The 22,869-nt window shown below is 42.9% G+C and overlaps 1 protein-coding gene across 1 annotated transcript in view; it reads right to left on the bottom strand.

Moving 5' to 3' along the window:
• LOC122792418 (trichohyalin-like) overlaps positions 1-22,869 on the bottom strand; it is a 261,589-nt gene extending 238,720 nt beyond the window's left edge. The window contains exons 1-2 of the mRNA XM_044060207.1: positions 22,785-22,869; positions 4,851-5,000 (exon numbers count right to left, since the gene is read on the bottom strand). Coding sequence (XP_043916142.1) covers positions 4,851-5,000; positions 22,785-22,823 — 189 coding nt within the window. The 5' untranslated portion in view covers positions 22,824-22,869. The remainder of the gene's footprint in view (positions 1-4,850; positions 5,001-22,784) is intronic.

Raw genomic sequence — 22,869 nt, 5'->3', positions numbered from 1 at the left:
CATTTCGCATTGAGAGGGCTGGCAAAAAGGTCACAACAAGGCTGACCCCATCTGCTGAAGATTCGCCATGCAACCAGGCGATTCAGGGACCACTCGTAAGGCATCAGGATAGCTCTGCTTAGCCTGTCCGCAATCATGTTGGACTTCCCCAGAATGTGCGTTGCCACCAGAAACCATTGAGAAGCTACTGCCCAATGCCACACTCGCATGGCCTCTCTGCACAGAGGGTAAGTCCGGGTTCCCCCTTGCTTGTTGAGATACCACACTACTGACATGTTGTCTGAGTGTATAGCAATCGTCCCTAGAGGAAGAACCCTCTGAAGTGCCTGCAACGCAAGAAGCGCTGCTCTCATCTCTAGGACTTTTATATGCAAATGTATCTCGTGTTCTTGCCACGTGCCTTGGACTGTCCTGCCAAGATAATGCCCCCCCACCCCATCTGGGAGGCGTCCATGGTCACCGTGGCAACTGGGAGGGGTGGAACGAAGGGCTTTCCCCCGTTCAAATTGTTGGTGCACAGCCACCAACTGAGGTCCTGCTTGCATCTGTCCGTGAGTAAGGTGGGATGAGACAGTGGGAGTCTTTGGAGAGACCATTGAACAAAGAGGAGCCATTGGAGAATTCTCATGTGTAATCTCGCTAGAGGGACCAACATGATTGTTGCTGCCATGGTCCCTAGGAGTTGGAGAACCCATCTTGCCTTCACTTGTCTCAGGGGCATCAGCATGTGTATCTGTTGTTGTAATACTCTGATCCTTACTTGTGGTAAAAATTCTCGCATTCAAATGGTGTCTGATTCTGCTCCTATAAATGTGACATGCTGTGAGGGCAATAAGGCAGATTTTTCCCAATTTATTGTTATGCCCAACTGGTGACATAGGTTGATGGTAGCGTCTCTGGTTTGAGTTAGTTGATGCCTGGTGGGAGCAGTAAGGAGCTAGTTGTCCAGATATGGAAACACCTGGAATCCCTGACGTCTCAAGTGAGCCGTCACCACCGCCATACACTTGGTGAACACCCTGGGGGCTGTGGTGAGACCAAAGGGCAGAGCTCAAAACTGGAAGTCACTGGCTCCCAGCCGGAAGCGCAGGTGACTCCCAGATGCTCTGTCCATTTTCACATGGTAGTAAGCATCCTTGAGGTCAATGGAGCACATCCATACCTCCTCTCCCAACAATGGGAGAATCGATTGTAGTGTGACCATATGGAACTTGGACTTGTGTACGTGATTGTTGAGTTGGCTGAGATCTAGTATGGGTCTCAGGTCCCCTGTTCTTTTCGGCACCAAAATGAATCTTGAGTAAGTCCCTAATCTGATTTGGTCTGAGGGGACATGCTGGATAGCTCCTTTTTCTAGCAGCTGCGAGACCTCCGAGGCTGCTTGATCCCTTTGACTGGGTGGAACATCCGGGATTTTTCTGATTGGCGGGGATACTGATGCGAATGGAATGAGGTAACCTCCGGAAATTATCCTTAGTTACCCATCGGTCCTGGGTAATGCTTTCCCAGGCTTCCAGATATAAGGAAATTCGACCCCCGACTGGCTCCGGATAAGCGCAGTCGGGCACACACTCAGGAATGAGAGTATGGAGAACCACGGAAGGAATTGCGGTCTCCCGAATTGCGGGGGCCCCTTCTGCCTCTGGGGTGACGTCTCCCTGAATAACCCCCCCCCTGCCTCTGGAGGGGAGGTTCTTCCCCCCTGCTGGGCCTTAGGATAAGGCCTAGAAGGAAGGGAAAAATGGACCCCTTCGGCAGACAGGGTCTTTCCCTGTTGCTCGCACCTGGTGAGGGTGTCCTTCACTTTGGTCCCAAACAAGGAGGAACCATCAAAGGGGGCATCAGTGAAGGAAGACTTGAAGGCCTCCGCAAAGTGACACAGGCGCAGCCAGGCTTGCCTCCTAAGGGCAACCCCTGAGCTTGCTGCCCTACTCGCTCCCTCGGCTGCAATACGAAATGAGCCTCATGGATGAGTTGACAATGTAGTTGAGGGTAGAGATCTGGGCGTTAACCGTCTGAGCCACCGCCTCAGGAACATTACCCGCAAGAGTATCTCCTAACTCTCTGAGGAGATCTCTCTGGAGCCCAGTGAAGTGAGACAAGTAATTCAGGGACCGTAACGTAAAGGTCGCTGACAAGAGGGTATGCTTCCCGTACCGATCCATGATCCTAGAATCCTTGTTAGGAGGATGGACGGATGAAGAAGACTCTGCTACTTCCTTCTGGGTGGCTGCCGCCACCACCATGGCATCTACAGGAACTCCTTTAGACAGAAACTCTTTGCTCTGGGGGCAGAAAGAAACTTGTTGGGACGCCTGGGCACAGGCTCCACAGAATCAGGGTTCTCCCACACTCTTCAACAAATCAGGTCAAGGAGTTTGTTGAAGGGTGGAGACACCCAGGAGGCAGAGGGTTATGCACCAAAAGCCTTAAGGAATACTGACTCCTCCTTGGAAGGGGCTTTGGAAGGCCAGTCACCTCTATGTTTCAGTATCTCCAAGATATCGGAGAAGGTAACCTCATCAGAGGATGACTTGGGGGACCCCTCCGATTCCTCGAGGTCAGTATCAGAGCTGAGAGACTCGTCTTGGGAATCTATGTGCTTCCTCTTGCACATTTTCTTTCTGGGGGGCTCCTCAGGCACCAACTCTGAGGGATCCTCAGAAATTTGGGGACCACTCGTGGAGGTATCCCTAGGCTCTGGTGCTCTGCTGTCCATGGATGGGTGGTGAACAGAAGCTCTCACCGGAGTGGTGGGTGACAGAGTGACCGACCCACCTGACGTAGCTGATGATCTGGCCAGCACAGTCTGCATAGCCTCGAAGGCCGGCCCCCCCCCCCCGAGTCCGAGGAGCGACCAGTCTCCGAGGCCATGACAGAAGTCGGAGTTCCCCGAGCCGAAGCACTGAGAGGGAGACTTTGAACCGAAATAAGTCTCGAGAAGTCCCCCTCGGGCCCAACCGAAAAGTCCCGAGTCCCGAACCCCTAGGATGGAGCCGACGGGGTCGGAGCCAATGCCGGTACCGATGGATCCGAATGGGGCATCGAAACCGGCCTAGACACATCACGCGGGGTGAAACACTCTGGCTCCGAAGACAGAGATGCGCTCAGAGGAGGAATGATCGAAGAAGGTGTTGGGACGGGCTCCGGAGCCGAATGGGTCGGAGCCGAAAACAATTTTGCCAAAACCAGTGATTGGAGGAGCCTCTGAACCACACTATCCACATCCACATCCGAAAGGGTCATGGAGGATTTGGAGGACAGGGATGGAGAATGTGATCTCCTCTCAGGAGAAGTAGGTTTGAGACTGGGCGATTGGCTCCTAGGAGGTTCCAATACAATTATAGCTGATGCCAGTTCCATAGATACTGATCCTTCCTGCAGCCCCGAGGACAGTGGAGCTGAGGAGGTCGATGCAGTTTTAGACATTTTCTCCGGTGGCTCCGATGAAGCGGAGCTCTCTTTTTTGACTTGCCAGATTTAGACTTACCACTGGAAGGCGAATCCATAGCTTCTTCAAAAGAGGGTTTTAAAAGTCCCTTTAAGATTAGCTTATACTTTCTCTCTTGGAGAACTCTAGGGCTGAACGCATGACAAAAGCTGCAGGATTCTTGCAGATGGATGGCTCCTAAGCAGTAGACACAAATGGAATGTCCATCGGATATGGACATTTTATACCCACATTTTGAGCACTTTTTAAATCCCAAAGGTTTATGCTCCTTCGTATCCTTAGACATTTTAACTACTGCATCCCACAACGCAAAACCAAGTCAGTGCAAGAACAGACGTTCACTCTATAAATGAAACTGAGGTAACCAACACCAAAAACAGCGATCGAACGCACACAAACTCTAGCACAATTTTAAACAATGGATAGGAACAGAAGGAGAGGGTAGCCAAAACCTCTAATTTAAATGGTTTGGGGTGAACACAGAAGGAAACAGAGGAGAACTAGGCCCTCTAACTGAAACGGGCCTAGCCCGGGGAACAGTAAGAGGGATACCACACAAAAAACTCACAATCACAAAGCCTAACGCAAAGCCTAACACACCAGACAAAATTAGACAGATTTAAACAATAGCTATGAAAACAGCTTTTGACTGAATCAAACTTCTCTTAAATCAAGAAAAGAAGGTACTTAGCCACAGCCAAGTGAGACCACGTCCTAGCTACATGAGCGGCAAATGAGATCTGGGGATATGGAGCAGTGCACCATGGGATACCTGCTTAGCCCAGCCAATGAGAGACTTCGAGCTAGTAAAATCAGCCGAGTCGGAGCCGATATTCGGCTCCGAACCCACGGGTAAAAATGTAGGTGAGATAGGACTACATAACATCAATATTTTCCTCCTTCATGAAACACAAAACATGCACAAAAGAAAAGATGACAGAGGGGCAGGTAACTTAATACAGTGCTTTGGGTAAACAGAGGTTAAGCTTGGGCATTTTAATATGCCAACTCAAAGTGCAGAGACCAATCATATGAAGCTTCTTCTGAGTCTTTACAAGTGAGTGCACCTTAGGATGTTTATTTTTAGGGTTAATCAAATAACTCAATAAGCTTTTAATGATTATTAATTTATATATCTATATAATGGATCTGGTCATTTCTGGTCATTTTTCTGACCCCCTTCATCCATTTCCTAGGCTAGAAGACAACTGTAAAGGCTGACCATATGCAGACAGTTTAATTTAGAGAAAATGGCCTGCTTCTGGAAACATGAAATGCAACTTCTTAAGAAACACAAATAAATGATGTAGAAAATGCAATTTTGTTTGGCATAGTACTAAAAAAGAATTTTATTAAAGAACCAGTAGCATTCTTTGTATTAGTGCAGGTTGCCCCGTACCTGAGTAATGGTCACTTCTTCTATTTGTTCATACACCACCGCCTGCCCTTTCTCAGTCTCTTGTTTCTTTTTAGTTTCTTCAGAAGCCTGGTAGGGAGACTTCATACTGGGACTGATTTTTCTCTTCTTAGACTTAATGGTCTTCTCCATCTTAATACAAAATAAAACGTGCACAAAATATTAATACAGATGCAGTAGAAATGAGCAGGGTCAGTTCATTTAATTTACTAGTTAATATAAATAAAACAAGGAAAATAGATGCCCTAATACGTCAGCTGACAGCACACGTATCAAGTAAAGTCTATAAGTCTCTTGTGAGATTCAGCAAGTCAAGCAACAAGTGCACCTTAGGATACTTATTTTCAGGGTTAACCCAGTAAGTAATAATTCATTAAACAATTTAATTTTCATTAATTTCTTTACCACATAAGTGGATTTGACATTTTTAGACCACCCCCATCAGCAACCCAAACTAGAAGGGCAAGGGTAAATGGTTTGTGAGTTGGTATATTGGTTAAGGTATTTAACTTACAGAAACAAGGTACAGAGTTTAATTCTTACTTATGAGATACATTGAATAGGCTTAAATGGCCCTCAGTAGCAGCTAGCCTAGTACTAAACTTTGAACCTAGAATGCATAGGAATAACTTAAATTAGGCAGAGAAATATTCTTGACAGAGGCCATCTCTGCATGCTCCAATTGCCTGCTCTTGTCACAAGCATACATATTTTTATCAGGACAGAGCCTGTACCTCAGCACTGACTGCTAAATGTATATACAGGCCATCCAAAGAAAAAGGAGCTAGACATATAACATTGTTTAGCTGGCAAATATTTAATTAAAATTTTTGAAGCATTTTTTAAACAAGAAACATCTTTATTAAATAAGCACACATGACACAGACAATCATATATTTATATAAATGGAAATAAACCATACTGACATAATTTTAGTTGGAAACATTATACATTACAAACCATGTTGACATAATTGTAGTTGCAAACATTATACATAACTTGTCATCTGTCCAGTATAGCTCATTCATATCCTGCCTTTTTTTAAACCTTGTTCCTCCTCTGCATGTATTCTTCCCACAATTCTCATTTTTCCTATGTAATTTGCTCCTACCCTTTTCTAAATATTCCAGTTCCAGGAGTTCTATCTCTGCTACTATATTCACTACTTCTAGTAAAGTTAGTTTACACTTTGATTTCCATGTTCTAGTAACTTTTTTTTTTTTTTTTTTGGTAGCCACCATAATTAGACACAGCAAGGCATTACTATGTCTAGATAATTCTGATTCTGTATAATTGCTCAAAAAATAATTTCCTTAGTTACACCAATTTACTCATCCAATATCTCTGACAGAGCAGTCGGCAGAGAATCTTTAAAGTCTACCAATTCATTACACTCCCAGAAAATATGTTACCTCTTTCTTCGCCATCACACCTCCAACATTTGTTGGAGTCTACTTGGAGTATAAAATTACCTATGTAAACACCTTCAAGCAAAGATCCTAAATCTTCTAGTCTTTGTTGCTTATTTGGGAGACATACATATATCCCCCACTGTTTCTTTGTGAATTGCTTATGAAATCTCTCTTCCTAATCCTTTCTTCCCTCCTCTGATTGATTCTTATAGTTATCATGCAATATTTTGTATGCTGTACTAATTATTCCTTTTTTAATAGCAGCTTCTCTTCTAGATTTTACTAAAAACTCTACCAGTGCTGGTCTTTTGCTTAGGATTCCCCTAGTTCTTTCTCTTTGCTCGTACTCGGATATCAATCCCTGATAACGAAGGCAATCTCTATCCTGCAGTCCAAATAAATTATTGGCCTCTTCCCAGTCTATTACATTTCCCTCTCTAATTATTTGCTCCCAGTACCTTGGTTCTTTTACCAGTAAATTCCATCCCCCTCTTGCCTATTGTCTGTACCCCTAATTGCAGTAATCTGTATTGGCAGAATCTCCTTTCTGCATTCCCGTGTTGGCTTATTTCTTAGAATACTTTCTGCTACTTTATGAATATAATATTCTGTATGGTTATTGTTATTCTCCTTACGGATCTGCATTGGAAATCCCAGTCTCGCCTTGTTTCTTGAGCATCCCCCCTGTTTCATCATCATCCCTTTCCACTTTGAATTACAGGTTTCTGCTTGTGCTATGTATAGGAGACTTATCTGTGTAGCTCTGAAATACCCCTTCAAATCAGGTAATCCCAAACTGCCTTGTTCAATTGGAAGAATCAACTTATCCAACTTGACTCTTGCTGTCTTCCCATCTCAGATAAAATCCTTCCTCTATTTATTAATTGTTATCCACAACTTCTTCTCTGGTTGATAAAAATATGCCTGACCTGTGTATAAAACTAAAGTGACTAAAAACATTTTAACTGCTTGTATCTTGCTATCCATGTCCATATAACAGACCTTCCAATATCTCAGTTTATGTATTATCTTTTGTCTAGTCTCATTCCACATATCCTTAGCTGCCACACCAGAATCCCCTTTAATCCATACTCCTAAGTACTTCATTTTATCATGTCCCCATAAATATGGATATTGCAGAACCAATTTGTGTGTGGATATATAATTTACAGCTACTGCCTTTGTTTTAGCTTCATTCATTTTATATCCTGAAAAGATCTGAAACTGCCTCAAAATGTTCCACAACACTGAAATGTCCTTTTCCGGTTTTATCAGGTATAAAATAATATCATCTGAAAATACAGCCTGCTTTTCTTGACTATCATACAAATTATATCCTTGAATTTCTGAGTTTCTTATTTCCTTTGCCAATGGTTCTAAATACTGGGCAAAAAGTAAAAGGGAAAGAGGACACCTCTGCCTGGTTCCTCTGCTCAAACAGAAATTATCAGAGAGGAACCCACCCACTTTATTTTTTGCCTCTGGTTTCTCATATATCTTCCTAATCAACCATATACTTTTATCAGGGAATGCAAATGCTTCTTTTGCCCTCTCATAAACTCCCAGCTTACTCTGTCAAATGCTTTTTCTGTATCAAGACCCAACAACAACAACAATGATATTTTCTTACTTTCAGCTTGCCTCTGGATCATCAGTGTTCTGCTAATGTTGTCAAATGTTTGCCTCTCCTCCAAAAAAAAACACACTGGTCCACGTCTATCAATTTTGGCATCACCGTTGCCATTCTTTTAGCTATTATAGGCATCGTGGTTTAGGATTGAAATGGGCCTGTATGAAGCTGTAGCTGATGGGTCTTTACCCACTTTAGGTATTACAGCTATCACCGCTTTTCTTTGGGAAGTTGGTGCTTCTCCTGCTCTTAAAATACTGTTAAACAAAACCTTTCAAGTTATCAGTTTGTTCCCTCCTAGCTTACAAACTTCCACAGGAATCCTCAGGAATATCATCTATTCCTGGAGGCATTCCTGTTGATTAGTTATACATCACCATTTTTATCTTTTCTCCTCCTATCCTAATTATTAGTAATTGAGCCTCATCTACCTCTGACCTTGGCATATTTAATCCTTCCACAATTTTTGAAGCATTTGTTGATGAAAATCATTAATATAAATTAGCAATGTTGTCTTTCGGCTTTTCCCGGTTCTGGGTCGCCACAGTGGAACTCCAGTCCGCTAATGATTGCCAGTAGATTTTCACGAACGCCGAGGTGCCAGCTCGATGTTCAACCTTCAGCGAAGGCACACCCATTTACACATGTCTTTCGAACGCCCACCCAACCGCGGGGAGGACATGCAGACTCCACACAGAAGGCACTCCCTGCACTCCAGCCGAGAATCGAACGGGAGAACCTCTTTCTGTGAGGCAACAATGCTACCGCTGCACCACTGTGGCTGTTTCTATTAATATAAATTAGCAATATGTTTAAAAAATAAGTTATAAAAAATGGTAGTCTGGAAAAAAGATAGTACGTCATTTAGTCACCACCTGTAATTCATGCGTGAGTAAAGGTACAATGTTGGAACAATACTTGAAATGAACTGTTGTAATTCTGCTGCACTAAAAGTAGCTGTTTCTTTAATAAAGTTTGAGTCAGAATTCAGCTGTTAGACATATCAGATTAATTTTCATGCATTTATATAGTTCTTCTATCTGTGTAATTATTATTGTTGGCAAAACTGACTAGTAATATCCATTTTATATTATTTATTTATTTATCTGCTCTTTGAGTATATAATAGGAACTGAAATATAGCTTGATGTACATTCAAAGAAACGTTATAAAGAGCATAGGGTAAAACTGACCTAGCTGACTTTTTATGGTTGCACAAAGCTGTATTTTCCAGGTATTTATCTGTGATGAAAAGAGCTTACTGCCATGAATCCCACCTTCACACTCTCTGTGATACAGTATATTACTACTGTGTGGAAGATTTGCAAATGATTCAGTAACGTCCACCATCATAACTGTATTAATGAAGATAAGAAAGGCTTCTGTACGAAAATCCTATCTGACAGAATGTCAGAGATTTTTATTTTCTACTCGGAGTTTTTCTGATAAGCTCAGAATAATTAAATTACCCTTCTATTTGTACCATAAAAAGAATGTTATAGTAAATGTGTCAATTCTATATGTCAGCGGGCTAGAATGTTTTCAGTTGCATGTGCCAGTGACTGCAATGTGCACATACGGTTTCCTTTACATATTGTAAGATCACACAAAGAAATATTAACTTAAAAGAGTCATACACCTCAGACCTCCTAGTTAACATGGGTCTTTTGAAATGGATGAGTTAGCAATAGTTTCTGTCATAGGAAGTGTTTGCAGTCCTTTCTGGTAGAAAAAATGTAGATGTTATGTGATCCTATCTCGCCTACATTCTGTACTGATGGGTTCGGCTCCGACTCGGCACGCTATACTATAGAGCAAAGTCTCTTATTGGCTGAGCTATTCTACATCCCAGGATGCACCACCACAGCTCCCCCAGATCTCGTTTGCCGCTTTACAGCAAAAGACGTGGTCTCGGACTTGGCTGAGCTAAGTGTCTATTTTCTTCACAAATTTCTGTCAGAAATTTTTGATTAACATACCCAAAAGCTGTTTTAACAGCTATCGTTGTTGTGTGACTGGTTTTGAACAAAGTTTTGTGGTAAATTGATCTTTCATTTGAGGGAAAGGTTCCTGTTTTAGTTAGAGGGGCCTTGCCCTCGCGTGTGAGATATATATTTTTTGTTAGTGAGTATTGTTGAGTGTTATAGTTGGACAAGTAATCCCATTTTCTATTAGAGGGATCTTGTCCTTGTTTGTTCTTCTTTGACAGTTTAGAAAGTTTTCCCTTTTCGGTGTACTGTTTAGAACTGAATATGTTGAAAGAGCACAGACCTTCTGGGTTCAAGAAGTGCTCTAAATGCAACTACAAAATGTCCATAACGGACGATCACTCTCTATGTGTCTATTGTTTAGGCCCTATACACCTTCAGGAGTCATGCAGCATTTGTCACGCTTTTTCCTCCCAGGTCCTCCAAGAGAGGAAAAACAAATTAATATTAAAAGGGCTTATTAAACCTACTTTTGAGGAGGCTTTATCTTCTTCCTCTTCTCCATCGAAGAAAAAGAAATCGTCGGCTCCGACCAGCCCGTCGGAACCGGCCACAAAGAAATCTCGGCAGGCTTCTCCATCGGCTCCACGGACTTCGGAGCCGAGGGCGGAACGGTCTGCCTCGATGCCTCCAGCCTCGACTCCTCTGGCTTCAGAGCCGATGGCTGGGGCTTCGAGAGGCGGGTCACTTTCATCGGCTCCACTGACTTCGGAGCCGATGAGAGTTGCCCGCTCAGACTCTTCCCCTTCGGCGCTGAAGTCAACTTCGGCTCCGAGGGAAATTACTATGGTTGTGGAGTCTCCCTCGGCACCGATATTCATTGAGACGATTCGGAGCCGGTCCCCCAGTCCTTCGGAACCGGTGGAGAAGTCGACTCGAACTCGTTCGATCTCTTCTCGGTCTTCGAGAATGTCGGATTCGGACATAGACAGGGTACTTCAAAGGCTGTTCAGTCTCCAGTCTTCCAAAAGTTGGTCTCGGCTCCAGCCCAGTCGGCTCCAGAGCCGGTTGCCCACCCTGTTGTCTTGGTTCCTCCTCCAACAGCCTCGGCACCGTTGGAGTCAGTGCTGGTGGAGCCGGTGGAGGTTTTCGGGTCGGCTCCGACCCTTACTCCAACCCCGCCCTTCGGGTCGGAGTTCGGTACACGGACCTCCTCGGTCGGCCCCGGGGGTGACGCTTCGGGACCGATGTTTTCGGTTCCGAGCCTCCCTCTTGGTGCGTCGGCTGCGGGAGTGCTGTCTACTGTTGTGGCCTTGGGGGTCGGACCTTCCCAGGACTCTGGGGGTCCCGCCTTCAGGGCCATGAGGAGTGCTTTGGCCAAATCTTCTTTGGCCACCTCCACCGTCTCACCGGCACCTTCCCTTGGCATGGAGACTGGTTCCTTTGTAGTCCCCCTGTCTCAAGACAGTGGAGCCCTGGGGCCTGAGGTCACCCTCATTGGGGGTTCCCCCCCTCCTGGAGGTCCTTCCGAGGCTTCTTCAGAGGAACCTCCCAGGAAGAGACAGTGCAAGAGGAAGCACGTCGACTCCCCGGACGAGTCTCTCACCTCGGACACCGACCTCGATGATGCGGAGGGGTCCCCCAAGTCGTCCTCGGATGATGTCTCCTTTGCGGACATCTTAGAAATCCTGAAGCAATGAGGCGACTGGCAGTCCAAACCCCCTTCTGCTGAGGAGTCGGTATTCCTCAAGGCCTTCGGGGCTCAGCCCTCCGCCTCCTGGGTGTCTCCGCCCTTCAATGAGCTCCTAGATTTGATCTCTCGAAGGGCGTGGGAGCACCCGGATTCTGTGGAACCGGTGCCAGCTCGCCCCAATAAATTTCTTTCAGCCCCCCCCCGAAAAGGAATTCCTCTCTAAAGGTGTGGCTGTAGATGCCCTGGTGGTGGCATCTGCTACCCAACAAGATGTGGCAGAGGCGTCTACGTCCGTCCATCCTCCTAATAAAGAATCTAGGAGCATGGACCGGTACAGGAAGCACACCCTTACTTCAGCAGCCTTTACTTTAAGGTGTCTGAATTATCTGACGCACTTCACCAGACTTCAGAGGGATCTGGTCAAGGAACTTTCAGATACCCTCTCTGGTAATCTACCTGAGCAGTTGGCCCAGATGGTTAGCTCTCAGCTGGCTACCTTGTCATCATTATCAAACTCGTCCATGAGGCTCATTTCGTATGCAGCCGAGGGGGCGAGTAGAGCGGCGGGAACAGGTGTTGCTCTATGGAGACAGGCCTGGCTCTGCCTGTGTCACTTTGCGGAGGCCTTCAAGTCTTCCTTTGCCAACGCTCCCTTTGATGGGTCCTCTTTGTTTGGACCCAAGGTAAAGGACACCTTGACCCGCTGTGAACAAGAGGGTAAGACTTTGACTGCCGTAGGGGCACGCTTTTCCACTCCCTTCCGGCCTTATCCCAAGGCTAGAAGAGGGGGGGAAATGTGGTTCCGTAAATCTCAAAAGACTTACCCCTCACAGCAGGATGATTCCCCTTCTAGAGGCAGAGGAGGGGGAAATTTTTCAGGAAGACGCCGTCCCAGAGGTGGCAGAGGCCCCCGCAACACTGGGGACCGCGAGTCCTTTTGTGGCTCCTTAACCTTCCAGCATCCCTGAAGGATTGCCCGACTGCGCCGCTCCGGAGCCAGTCGGGGGTCGTTTTTCGAGGCACCTAAAGGCCTGGGAGAATATCACTCAGGACCGATGGGTGCTCCGAATCATTGCCGGAGGTTACACCATCCCTTTTTCTCAGCCTCCCCCACCATCCCGAAAAATCCCGGACCCACCACCCAGTCAACGGGATCTCGCAGCCATCGAAATCTCAAAGCTGCTTCAAAAAGGAGTCATCCATCCGGACCTGAAGACCAGACCGGATTAGTGACTTACTCAAGATTCTTTTGGTGCCAAAAGACCGGGACGTGAGGCCCATTTTGGATCTCAGCAAACTCAACCGTTCTGTCAAGAAGTCCAAGTTCGGATGGTCACCTTACAATCCATTCTCCGCTGCTGGAGGAAGGTGTTTGGATGTGCTCCATAGATCTCAAGGACGCCTATTATCACATCCTGATAGATCAAGCGTCCAGGAGACACTTGCGCTTCAGCCTGGGAGACAGTCATTTCCAGTTCCGTGCACTGCCCTTTGGTCTCACCACAGCCCCCAGGGTGTTCACCAAATGTTTGGCGGTGGTGACTGCTCACCTGAGAAGTCTAGGATTCCAGGTGTTTCCATACCTAGACGACTGGCTCCTAACTGCCACCTCCAGGCGTCTACTCTTACAGAACCTAGCAGCCACTATATCTCTAGGCAACTCCCTAGGAATCTCCTTCAATTGGGCAAAGTCTGTGTTGCTGCCATCTCAGCGCATACGGTTTATCGGAGTAGAGATAGATTCAAAGCAAATGCAGGTCTATCTTCCTACAGAGAGGATAGAAATATTACAGTCCCAAGTTCGAGCATTGCTCCTCAAATGCCGAGCCCCAGCCAGGATGGTCCTACAACTGTTAGGTTCCATGTCGGCCACCGTTCTCCTAGTTCCCTTGGCAAGATTGCATATGAGGATTCTCCAGTGGCTCCTGTCAGTCCAGTGGTCTTATCAGGATCTCCCTCTCAGTCACCCCATTCTGATCACGGAGACGTGCAAACAGGACCTCCATTGGTGGCTTCTTTCCTCCAACCTGGATCAGGGGCGACCGTTTGTTCCACCACCTCCAGTGGCCACATTGACTACAGACGCCTCCCAAATGGGGTGGGGGGGACATTACCTGGGCAGGTCAGTCCAAGGCAAGTGGCACTCCGACAAGAGTTTCCTCCACATCAACATACTGGAAATGAGGGCGGTGCTTCTATCGCTACAAGTACTACACAGTTACCTCCCCCAGGGCATGATTGCCATTCAGTCCGACAACATGTCAGTAGTCTGGTACCTGAACAAGCAGGGAGGGACCAGGTCCTACCCCCTTTGCAGAGAGGCCATGAAAGTATGGGATTGGGCAATTGCAACCAAACGTTTTCTGGTAGCAACACACATTCCGGGGAGATCCAATGTGATAGCCGACAGACTGAGCAGAACTATTCTCTCCCCTCATGAGTGGTCTCTGAACGACAGAGTGGCAACTCAGATTTTCAGAAGATGGGGAACTCCTTGTTGTGACCTCTTTGCAACTCCTCTCAATACGAAATGCCAACAGTTCTTTTCTCTCACCCCAGTTCCGGGGGAGTTTCCCAAGGACGCCCTAGTCCAAGCTTGGCCCACCGGCCTACTGTACGCCTTTCCACCAGTTCCCCTTCTTCCCAGGGTGATCCAGAAGGCGATTCACTTGCAGAGCAAGATGATTTTAGTTGCCCCATACTGGCCTCGTCAAGTCTGGTTGCCCTTTCTTCGGAAATATGCACTGGACGGTCCATGGTTCCTGGACCAGGTTCCAGACCTCTTGATCCACCAGTCGGGACAACTTCATCAGTCCCTTCACTCGTTGAGGTTAACAGCTTGGCTCCTCCTCTTCTGACCATAGTCAGGAACCATGTTTTGGACTAGGAAGTCATACATATCTTGTCCTCGGCCCACAAGACTTCGACTAAAAAAATGTATAACAGCAAATGGAAGAGATTCGCTATTTGGGCCCAACTCCGGGGATTAGATCCCATTACTGCCCCGGTGTCAGAAGTTTTGAAGTTTTTAGCTTCTCTAGTCAATCAAGGTTCTTCTGTCTCTACCATCAAGGTTCAATTGGCAGCTATTTCTAATTTTCATGAAAGTATAGACCCACCTTTGATGAGCATTAAGTTGTGTAAAGCCTTCATGAAAGGTGCTGGGCTGCTACGACCTCCGATTTCTCATCCCGCTCCACCGTGGGATCTTAATTTCGTATTAGGTGCTTTGACCTCTTCCCCCTTCGAACCAGCAGCAACTTGTGACTTGAAATTTCTTTCTTGGAAGACTGCTTTTTCGGTGGCAATTACATCAGCCAGAAGAGTATCGGAACTTCAAGCCCTATGTGTCAAACCACCGTACCTGGTTTTTCACAAGGATAGAGTATTCCTCAGGCCTAATCCATCCTTTGTTCCCAAGGTTTGTTCTAGTTTTTGTCTTCAACAGTCATTGGAACTTTTCTTCCCAAACTACTCAGGCAGAGCGGAATACATCTTCCACTCATTGGATGTTCACAGGCAATTGCGTTTCTATTTAGATAGTATGCACCAAACACGGAAAACAGATCAGTTGTTTGTGTCCTTTTCGGACAATAAATTGGGCAAAGCCATCACAAAGGTCACTATTGCCAAGTGGATCAGGTACTGTATCAGCCATACTTACTTCCTTTCTAATAAAGAGCTTACAACCTCAGTGAAGGCTCATTCTACAAGGGCTATGGCTACTTCGACAGCCTTTCATTCTAAGCTTGCCATTAGTGACATTTGTGCTGCGGCTACCTGGTCCTCTCCTCACACATTTATTTCTCATTACAAATTGGACGTGGCATCTCGGGGGCGAGCTTCCTTCGGTTCCACAGTTCTCAGGAGTGTTTTCCAATGAGCCACCCAGGAATCAGGTGCTAGGGACGCTGTCCCATCAGTACAGAATGTAGGCGAGATAGGATCACATAACATCTTTTAGTTATGTACTTACCATAACTTTAGATGTTTGGGATCCATCTTGCCTACATTCCTAATAACCCACCCTCCTTCCCCCTGCCTTGGAGATCAGAAGAGACCGGACGGTTCAAGTTTAGCCGTTTCATCTTGAAACACCTGGCAATATTATATCAACAGTCTATGTGTGTGTGCATGTGTGCGGACAAACAAGATCTGGGGAAGCTGTGGTGGTGCATCCTGGGATGTAGAATAGCTCAGCCAATAAGAGACTTCGCTCTATAGTATAGCGTGCCGAGTCGGAGCCGAGGATCGGCTCCGAACCCATCAGTACAGAATGTAGGCGAGATGGATCCCAAACATCTAAAGTTATGGTAAGTACATAACTAAAAGTTATCTACATTCATCAAATATCAATGCAGTTGCTATCTTTGTACATAATACAATCTCTTCTATTTCCTTGAACAAATATGTTCAGTTACCAGAGTCTGTCCCCTCCCCCAAGTATGAGAACACAGCTGAATCCTAGTTTTACATCTTGAATGCTCCCAGGCTTCTTTCTGTTTTCCTTATTTTTTCTGTATACTAAAATGGCCTCTCATTAACTCCCTCAAGGTGTTTTGCTATAATAAATACATTTTTATCCACAAATCTTGCCTAGCATAATGCATGGATTTTATAAGACTATCTGTTTGATTTGTGTTTGACAAAATCATGTTGATATTGACCGTTGCATCATGTCTTATTTGTAATGTATTTTTTTATCTGTCATTCTTGTTTTTGAAAACAGTAACCTGATACTGGACATTTTCTACCCAGGCCCGCATGGAAAAGGGGATTTGATAGCTAAAATGGGCAATCAATGCTAACAAATAAAACTAAAATAAATAAAGTAAAAATTTGCTAGAAAAAGAAATAATATTAGGAAAACTAACCAGTATGTGTTTTTGAATGGTAGACAAAGTTTCTCCTTAAGCTAAACAAACCTGGTCTAACTAGCTAACTCTTGCATTGTTTTTTGCTAAGATAACTTTAGTAAGGCACATCTAGGCTCTCACGATCATTAGATCTGCGATCACCTCTGACACATATTTCAGAAACATCACTCCTAAGTATACAACATGCAGTGACTTGCATAAATGTAAATTTATGAAATTTCTAAGTCATATACCCAGTCAAAAGGTAGTGTAGGTTCTAACACAGCTGCATGAAAGGGGATCCTGTTATATCTGTCTTCACATAAGAATGGATGCTAGTTAGGAACTAGACCACTGGCTGTGGCTTACTGTTTAAGTGTCTGTCCTAAGGTTCAATGGCAAAACTGTTTAAGATAGTGCCATAATAGTAGATCTGTGAGATAAAAGCCATTTGGACACCGACTCTTCCTACCCACCATCTCTATTTTCTGTAACTTCCACTCTTTGAATGTGGTATGTCTGATGAATGGCCACTGACCTGGAGACCATTCAGCTGAGACTATCTGGTCAAGCAGACATTCTTTTAACACTTTTCTCATGTAGGGAGCTTTGCTTTTCACATCCTTCCTACAGGGGAAGACAGTTCAACATAAACTCTGAGGTTAGGTGACATCACAGTAAATTATATTACACTGTCATGGAAGTTATATTCTGTTAGGTAAACATGAAACACTCTGTTTCAGGGACAAGGCTACCCCATAGAGGAGAAAATCCTAAAATACCTTTTTAGTCCAATTGTCTGTGTGACAGTGACAGAGAAAAAAGGAATTCCATACCAAAGACATCTACAAAGAAGATGAAGAACTATCAATACCCTTTAAATGTATGTAGCATGCTAGGAAAAAAAAATATTTTCCAGTACTGCCACTGCAGTATGACATAAGGGGATGATATTTCCCTGAATGTGCCATGTTTTAGATGAGAACTTAACCAAAGGGCCCATCTTCCTAAGTTTTTGTTGCTTAGGTGGATGCAAAAGATTGCAAGGCAGTTTTGAAGAAAAGAGGAATTTGTCTGCTGTTCTTAATTTCTTTTAGTCTGTATGCATACCACTTTAGACCTCCCCCAGAAAACAGGACACAGACCTAATGGGATTAAGAAAAATTAACAAAACCGTAATTAAATAAAAAGTAAAAGTATTTTGTTAAACTTCAATAATAATTTAATATTTAACCATAATTGTAGTGGTAGCTGAAAAAAATCAGGACTATATTTCTATTGAATAAAATAATATATTATCATAAGTACATGTAATTAACTCAAAATACACAAATATATATACAAAATTATTCATATGAGAAAAAAACTAATGGACACAATACAGAAGCCTGCATGACTACTATGGGTCAGCTAATAAGAAGATGGTACTGTTTGAGTGTTAATAGAAAATTATCTATTCCTCTCAGAGAAAGAATACCAGTTATTGCCATAATTCCAATGCCCAGCTCTCCTACTGCAGCAAGAATCTATCCCTGTAGTATGCATGGCTCCAAATGGGGAGATGAATGGGTCAGAATGGAGAGATGATCGGGACTGAATGGAGAGATGAATGGGTCCAAATGGAGAGATGAAAAGTCAGCAAGCAAAGGAGAGTAGTAGTGCTGAAATTGAATTCATCCTCAAGTCTTGGTGAGTGGACCCTGTTTTTCATAAAATGTCACCAAGGTGACGCTGATATATAGACAGTGTTTATATAGTGCATATCATGGACCGAAGTAGGTTAAAAAATAAAAAAAATAGCTGGGTGCACGAGACCCAGGATAAAAAAGTGCCCAATCCTGGTAGGCGTACTGGTGCCAGGACTAGAAAAGATGACAGTGTAGAAGCCTCAAAATACGAAAACATCACTACAATGGGGCCAGGCATGGCCTGGGGGAGGATGCCCCCCTGTTGTAGAAGGAAGAAGAAGTCCACAAAAATCACAAAAACTGATAGGCCAAAGAAGAGCCATAAAGACGATAAAGTAAACTATTGAGGATAAGAAAGAAATTATGTATTGTTACTATTATGCAAAAAGCTCAGAATTGCTAGACACAAGATATACAAAATGATTGAGAGAAATTAGAGGAAAGAAAACTACTTCCGCAAGAAAAACTGTCAGAAGCTTCAAATGAAAATTTGTGTTCATTAATATGACAGATGTGAAAAACAGTATATAGATCAGAAATCTTGATCTGCTTGGAAAAAGAAGCAAGTGAGGAAGTGTGAAAATATAAACAACAAAACGAAGAGATATTTGAGAAGTATAAAAAATAAATATGGACATGGGAAAGAAAGAGAGATTTGATATGGTGCAATATTTATGCAAAGTAGAAAGCCAAATTAATCAATGTAAAGAAGGCAGCCCCAAAGATATTCAAAGAGAAATACAGGCAAAGGCATCTGGAAATGGAAAAGTTCACAATAAAAAAATATCACAAAGATGGAATGTAGAAAAGAAGATTAGAAAAGTAGATGTTAAAAAAAAAAGAAGTTGAGGTTATGGAGTACCTGCAAAGTGAAAGATTTAATGCAGGAGGTCTAACACAGGTTGCATCACAACAGAACAGAGTGAGTCCCCAAAGTAGGGAGAAACAGGAAGATCAGGAAACATCTGAAGAAGAAATATGGACATGGGAAAGAAAAAGATATTTAATATGGTGTAATATTTATGCAAAGGAGAAAGCAAAACTAACCAATACAAAAAGAGCAGCACCAAAAATATTTGAAGAGAAATACAGGCAAAGGAATCCGGACATGGAAAACTTTACAATACAAAAAATAAAAAGACAAAGAGGAAAAGCAGAAAAGGTGATTAGTAAGGGAGAAGTTAACGAAATAGAAATTGAGGTGATGGAGCACCTGCAAAGTGAAGGATTCAGTGTAGAAAATCTAAATCAGAAAGTACCACAATAGGATAGTGTAATGGTTATCCAAATTAAGGGGAAACCAATGGAACAAGAAGCAATTGGTCAGGTGCCATATGAAGATAATTTGGAGCCCTCCACAGGAAACCAGTATAAATGTTCACTTGAAGTTAGACCGCAAGGGAAAGAACAGGTAACTGGAAGCTCTGATGCAGTCAATGTTGAGGAGTGATAGGCCAGTGAGTTCCCATATGACAGAGCAACGGATGGCACAGGATGAAATTAAAGAAAATGTACCACAGGAAGATGCTATAGAACCTTCAACAGAATGCCCACAGGAAGTGGAAAACAAAAGATGTGCCCTCGGTTTGGAAGAAAATGAGGTAAGAGAAGAATTGCTTGATTTAATAGACATAGACAAATACATTAAGATCAATGAAAGAAATAGACTGCAGAAGGTTAATAAAACCAAAAAAGTCAAAAGCCTGATAAAAGAAATGAACACAGTAATTAGAACTGTTCATAGAGATCCTTCAATATAACAGAAGTAAACAGTATAAATTACTGTGCAGCTAAATTAATAACTGACAAAGTTCTACCACAAGAACACAGGGTAGTGAGGGAAAGGAAGGGGAGAAATCGAATACCATCATGGAAATATCGAATGGAGAAAACTATAAAGCAGTTAAGACAAGAAGTGTCACTGTTAGAAGACTATAGAAGAGGGAACAGATCAACACAAATACTAGGAAAGATAGATGTGATAAAAGCAATGCGCAGTATTAGAACAGACCAGGATCTATCATGCACTATGGTAAATAACAAACTAAAAATTTCAGCACAGGCGGAAAAACTTAGAAGATAAATATAAAGGAAAAGGACAAAATTAGCAATTTATTGATGACCCCAAAAAGTTTATAGAGAGTTGGGAAATAAGGTAAAGGAATTGAAAGACTGCCCAAAAAAAAAGAAACAGATACATTTTGGAGAAGTATCTATGAAGATCCTGTGGAACATAACAAAGATGCTAAATGGACAGAAGAAGTTAAAGAAAGAATAAGAATTTAAATGTACAGGATATAAAATGGGATGAACTAACAGCCAGAGAGATTGAAACAAAGTTAAGAAAAGCCTCTAATTGGAAAACCCCAGGCCCAGATGCAGTACCTAACTTTTGGCTGAAAGTATTAACATCTTTGCACGAAGATTTAGCTATAGGTAAGAACTATTTATATGCGGATCCCAAACAGACAACAATCTGGTTAACAATAGGAAATATAATGTTAACAGTGAACCTACAAGCTTCCCTAAAAATTATAGACCAATAACTTGCCTTCCGATGACATATAAACTATACATGGGAATTGATGCCGAAAGAATTTATAGTCATTTAGAAGAAAACTCAATTATGGCAGTAGAACAAAAGGTCAATAAAAGAAAGTCATATGGAACAAAGGATCATTTGTTCTTAAATAAAGTTGTAGTGGAGAACTGTAAAAAGGGTAGGAATCTAAGTATGACATGGATTGACTACAAAAAAGCATTGGATAGTATCCCACATTCCTGGATAAAAGTGTACTTAAAAATGTGTAAGATACATCCTACACCGATCGACTATATTACAAGGACCATGAAACAGTGGCAGACCACTTTGCAATTAAGCCATGATAAAGGACAAATTATTATCCCGGGGATAAAAATTCAAAGGAGGATATTCTTGGGTGACTCTTTGTCACCGCTGCTATTCTGCCTTGCCCTTAACCCATTAAGCTGCCTACATAACAGATTAGGCTATGGTTATAATTTGGCTCCTAGAAAGCAACAAAGTGTAAAGACTTCACATCTTCTCTTTGTCAATGATTTAAAACTGTATAGTTCATCACATGAGGAACTGAAAGCACAACTGCAAGTTGTCAACAGTTTTTCAGATGATATAAGAATGTGCAAAACCTACCTTTAAAGCAGGAAAACTGCAACACCTGGAAAACATCAGTTTGGGACAAGAATGTCACATAAAAGAACTTGAGCAAGAAGGAGTGTATAAAAATTTGGGAACCAATGAAGGATCAACAATAAAACACGAACAAATGTGAATACAACGTCAGTGCATACCAAGATTATATATTCCCCGTTCCAAAGGAGGGATGGGCCTCCTTGTATAAATCTGCAATTGTGGGACTCCACTCATATCTGCTGACCTCACAAGACCTAAATGTAGTGAAAGTTTTGAAACATGAGGAGGATAAATCTAAGATGACTTCTCTACTTAATCTAGCAGAAACATATTGGTGTCAAGCAGGAATGGAAATCAAACCAGAAGTAGATAAAAGTCAGGCAGCAACTGAATGTGCCAAAAAAAAAGAAAGAATATAAGGTGAAGGACCAGATGAAAAGGCAAGAAATGTGGAAAAGCATAAATATAGTTGCAAGTATAGAAAACTTCTGGAAGAACCTCATGTTGATCAGGAATGAATGCAGGAATGGTTGAGGAGAGGCAAATTCAAACCAAGAGTTGAAAGGTTAATATTGGCACCCCAAGACAGTGGGCTGCATACACTTTGGTTTACAAAGTCCATTAAACATGTGGGAGAAATAGACAAATGTAGGTTTTGTAAAACTGAACTGGAAACAGTCACACACCTTGTTGCTGGTTGTGACGCATTAATGGCAGAAGGACTGTATACTGAAAGGCATAATAATGTGGCAAGACTGTTGCACTGAGGATTGTGCAAACATTATTGTATTGAAGTGGCTGAAAAAAACTGTAAGAATGAGCCACAAAGCATCATAGAAAATGATGGTTTATATCACATGGCATCATCCATTACCAACAGTTCAAAAGACAGATGCTAGAAAACAGGATATAGTGGTCCAAGAACAGAAAACAAAAGTAGCATTGATAATTGAAATTGCTACACCCAATAACTACAGTGTCTTGCATATAGAGAGACACAAAGTCATAAAATATCAGGATCTGCAGGCAAAAATGAGAGCAATGTGGAAGAAAGATATCCAGAGAATTTCAATAGTAGTTGGAGCAATGGGTCTTATAAAAAAAAATCTACAATCATATTTACATATCTTAGCAATCCTTGTAAACTTGTACAAATTGCAGGAGTCATTACTGCGCACATTGCGAGTGCTGCGAAGAGCACTTTTGGCTGACATCAAAGATTGAAACAATACTAATTTCATGAACTTTAATCATACTTTGACTTAGGTATGGGGTCCATTCCCATCACGGTATTAGAAACCCAAAAGATTTGGAGAAATTAAAAAAGACTAATATGCAACATCAAAAGCATTACAGAGTTCCACAAATTTTAGAAGAAAGAAAATGACCCAATATCTATACTATACAATGGACAAAATTCATTGTGACAATGGGGGATGATAGTTATCTTCCCTCAAGTATTACCGCAGTTACTGCAACCCAGCCATCAAATATTTTTAAAAAGTCAGACAACAAAACAAATGGTTGCAAATTTTTACCTTATCTTTCTTGAAGATTTTAGTCACGTTCCGAAACATCCTCCGAAAGAATCTTTTATCATTCTTCTCATTCCTCTCCTAGTAA

Source organism: Protopterus annectens, chromosome 1.part2 (assembly GCF_019279795.1).
Source record: "Protopterus annectens isolate FY-2018-M chromosome 1.part2, PAN1.0, whole genome shotgun sequence".
NCBI classification, from domain to species: Eukaryota; Metazoa; Chordata; order Ceratodontiformes; family Protopteridae; genus Protopterus; species Protopterus annectens.
The sequence above is the reverse complement of the archived record's forward strand: the minus strand, read 5'-3'. Positions and strand labels throughout refer to the sequence as shown.